At 39.8% G+C, this 4,075-nt stretch overlaps 1 protein-coding gene and 1 long non-coding RNA gene across 2 annotated transcripts; both read left to right on the top strand.

The window, feature by feature from the left end:
- The first annotated feature begins 454 nt into the window (after positions 1-454).
- Positions 455-2,349, top strand: LOC106809484. Its single transcript, XR_001393880.1, has 3 exons — positions 455-805; positions 1,418-1,586; positions 2,255-2,349. It is a non-coding gene; the product is annotated as an uncharacterized LOC106809484 (long non-coding RNA).
- Positions 2,350-3,837, top strand: LOC106809224. Its single transcript, XM_014812264.1, has 4 exons — positions 2,350-2,457; positions 2,639-2,786; positions 2,994-3,121; positions 3,342-3,837. The coding sequence occupies exons 1-4, from the start codon at positions 2,350-2,352 to the stop codon at positions 3,669-3,671; spliced, it is 714 nt and encodes a 237-aa protein (XP_014667750.1). The 3' UTR covers positions 3,672-3,837.
- Positions 3,838-4,075: the final 238 nt, after the last annotated feature.

The following is a 4,075-nucleotide window of genomic DNA, read 5'->3' as shown; positions in this document are numbered from 1 at the left end:
TACCCTTCGGCAACCTGGCACGTACGCAGCCAGGCGCCGCGGCGGCGGCGGTTTTGCAGATAGCAGCGAGGCGGGCGCGCGCGCGAGCGGCGTTCGTAAAAACATGTGTGATTGACATCACGCTTTGTTCGGCCACGGACGACGTGATCGCCTAGCGGCCAATGAGCGAGCTTGTGGTGGGTGATTGACAGCATTCTTGTAGGAGCCACTACGCGGTACCCTTAAGGCGCGCCACCCCAAAAAATGTTTAGGAGCCGTTTGGAGATGCCCTCTAGGCGTGGATCGCGAAATGTCGGTTGGATTCGGCCCAGTTTTCGCGGAGTTCGTTTCTAGAGCGATTCAGGTTATCTGTCTAAGTGGACAATAAGGGCGGCGTATTCGTTGTGGGGGCGCGGCAGGCCGCGCGCTTGCGCTGCGCGCAATAACGGGGCCGCATGTCCGTCTAGTACAATGATTAAATTTGACTAGCATAATAGTTAAATATGGTCTAAAACAGCAGTTTGACTATTTGTTGTAATCAAAAATATTTGACTAGCCAAATAGTCAGTATTTCCCTCGCATTAGCCGGTAAGTTGCCCAGCAACAGTGTTGGTAACAAACAAGAGTACGTTTGAATTGGTTTGAATCTTACAGCGTTTGTTTCCGCCATAGATATAGAAGAAGATTTCTAAGAAGAATCTTCTTCTATATCTATGGTTCCTGCGTGTTGCATGACTTGCATCCTACGTTTGTTCAGCGATGGATGAGTTCGTGAGAAGAACGTTAAAAGAATTGGGCCTTGAGGCGTACACAGATGTATTTATAGGTATGTCATGTGTGTTGTTATTTAGTGTTAATATTTATCTGTACGTAGGCCTACAGTGAACAATTGAATATAGATATACCTCAATTTTAAGTTAAAACTGCATCCTGAGTGAGGGCCTGACTAGATCTAGAACTTCAACTAGTAATACTGTACGAGTAGTACGTAATAGTACATTAGTACTTGGTATTGCTCATAGGGTCTATGTCCCCCAGGGTACTGCCGGAACGTACCCTGGGTACGGTCCGGTATCGGAACGTACCCTGGTCACTATTTTGATATGGTTAGGGTTAGGATTAGGGTTAAGGTTAGGGTTAGGGAGTAGGCGTAGGCGACTCCCTAGACTCGTTAGTGGAGTAGACGAGGTACGGTCCGGCATATTAGATAGTACCAGGGTACGTTCCGGCAGTACCCCGGGGGACATAGACCCTCTCAGCCTTAGTATAAGTATAGCCCACCGATCATCTGGCATGATCTGCCACATAATTTTCAGTTGTAGTTACTTAACCGTTCACAACAATGACAGTGAAAAAAGGCTGTACTTTTAATGACATATTAAATAGCAACAGTTACTTAATTATAATACTTTATAAAATCATATGTTTTATTTTTCAGGAAGAATGGTTTTTCAGGTCATCTGGTAAGCAGCCATGTGGGGGGCTTATTCAGACCAGGTTGAATAATGTTAGAAAACGGGACGCCCTTCTCAGATCACCTAGAGCAGCTAAAATGCCAAAAATCTGCATTGATGACAGAGATGATGAAGGTGGAGCTTATTTTAGAGGTACATGCATTTTGTACAGTAAGCATCCTGTAATTTCAACGTGCTTTGCTCTTAATTCTTATCACACTCAGTACACGTTAGACTGTGTGGTTAAAACGGATTAACCTCACAACAAAATGCCTATATAGACATACTGTGAGCATATTTGCAGTATGCAAACATCACGAAATGTTTCATTGAGCCAGAAATGTACTCCGAAGATGACTCTTTTGAATAACTACATCGATGTAGTTTTGCCACAACGAAGTGCCAAATGACGCTAAATAGTTCCTCGAACGAAAACACTATATTTGTTCCCTGATTGCATATGTAATGTAGATAACATGTGATTTAAACAAATTTCACAATTTCGTACCGAGTAAACATCGAACAATAAAGTATAACACGTGTTATCACAGAAAAGAACTGGTAATGCAGCACAACGTTCGCTCGGCTGTGTACCGCTGTGTAAACACTGTAAACATCCTGTGTTGCTACTTTCGTAACATTCGTTTAGATTTTCTAAAGAAAAGTTGTGGATGTAGCAATACAAATGAGTTGTAGTGAATTTTTGCAACATATGCAAGCTCGGTAGGTATATATGCATTTAGCTGCGAGGTTGATCAACTTTAATGCTTGTTTCCATACAACTAACTTGCTCCTTATGTGGCATAAATTTGTTATTTTAGATGCTGATGCTGACGTAGATGCAGATGAAGAGATGACCATGAAACAGCGATGGTGTAAGCACCACAGAGAGCCGACTGCAACCGTTGCTGAGTACATGTCAGCAACGGTTTTTTACCGCCATGGGTGGATCAAAAAGAAAGACGATAAGCATATTGGTGACATCGGAGAAGCATGGCCACGTCTGTTTGATGTACAGGGAATGGTAAGCAAACAGAAATTGGGATGTGGTTTGGCAGCAGCTTCCAACACAAAATAAAGAGTATAATTTTCAATATCTGTTAAGCCTAATACTTATGCAACCCTCTGTTAGACAAACACATTTTCGAAGCTCTAACTCATTAAGTATTAATGTATCAAATCAATAAGTGTCCTTTGTGTGACAGATTGGTGCAGACTTTAAGCAGCTGTATGGAGAAAGTGAGGAGAAGCTCTTTCAACTGTGGCCAAAACATGCACCACACATAATCACATACGTCAAGCATTCCAAACCAAAATTACTGAGTGCATATAATCTGGATGACATGAATACAGGTAAAACTCAGACCATACTGTAAACAATATTTTGTGAGCTAATTATTATGTTGGATTTTTTGTGGGATATTTGTTGTAAATTTGCAAGTTTATTGCAGCTATAGAGAAAATATGTTAAGACATACTGTAGTTGGAAGAAACACTGGATTCAAGTGTAATCCATAAAGGATCCATTACAGTAAAACATAGTTTACTTGTGTTTTCCAGATCAGAAGGAAAATATAACATTGCTCTTCTTGCCACACATTTTGCCACCCGTCCTGTACAAAGAGGGCAAAAAAACTACAAGGTTGTCACAGGCAGAGATCAGCAATGCATTCATTGATATCCAACCGGTATGTGTTGCAGTGTTTCTCTTGGCACCGTTTTACGTTTCATTTAAAATGTGAAAAGTTTGGTTACAATTAACAATCTACGTACATTAAACAAATATGTTATCATATTACATGCATGTTTAAGCAGCATACCATACAATATTGATATATAAAATATGTGTAAAATGGCTGAACTACATATATCTTAGTAGATCTTTTAGTTATATCTTTCTCGTTTCAGGTTGGTACAAATATTCCACATTACTTATCAACAGCCAACCCGACTGGCCGACAGGCAAAGCTTGTGGTACTTGGAAGTATCGACTCACGTAGTCAAGTGTTTGTAATAATTGGCACGCAGTATGTTCTGGAAATGGACACCCTACAACAAGGGGTAGATACATGTTTTAAGTGTTTTTGGCTGTTGGACATTTCTTACCCAAAAATGTGTGCACAAGTGTGGGAGTTCTTTGGCCATGCTGTATACAGCTTGGCAATGAAATCTCCATCTGTGTCAGTGAAATCTATAGCGAGTGCTATCACATCACAGTGCAATGCATCACTTGAATAAGCGATTGTATTAAGAAAAGACAATTACTCAGATGGAAATAACAGGTGCGGACATAGTCATTTCAGGTCTATAAAAGAATTGATAACAACTTATCAAACTATATATTCTTGTATTTGTAAGTTTTCGCCATAGTTTAAAAGCACGGAAAGGGGTCCTACAACCAAGTAGTATTTGTGGTTGAAAGTTTATTATGTATGGTTGTTTGATATATTTAGTGTCTATATATTGGTGTATATATATATATATATATATATATATATATATATATATATGTATACAGTATATATATTGGTGTTTATATATATTTGTGAAATTGAATGACATATTGTATTATTGACAACTAAGAAGTACCATGCACAGAGCCATTCTCATCATAATACTGCAACATCGTGAACAGTTGGGCG

This window comes from Priapulus caudatus, unplaced genomic scaffold (assembly GCF_000485595.1).
Source record: "Priapulus caudatus unplaced genomic scaffold, Priapulus_caudatus-5.0.1 Scaffold1, whole genome shotgun sequence".
Taxonomy (NCBI): Eukaryota; Metazoa; Priapulida; class Priapulimorpha; order Priapulimorphida; family Priapulidae; genus Priapulus; species Priapulus caudatus.
Note: the sequence above shows the minus strand (reverse complement) of the source record. Positions and strands in the feature narration are given on the sequence as shown.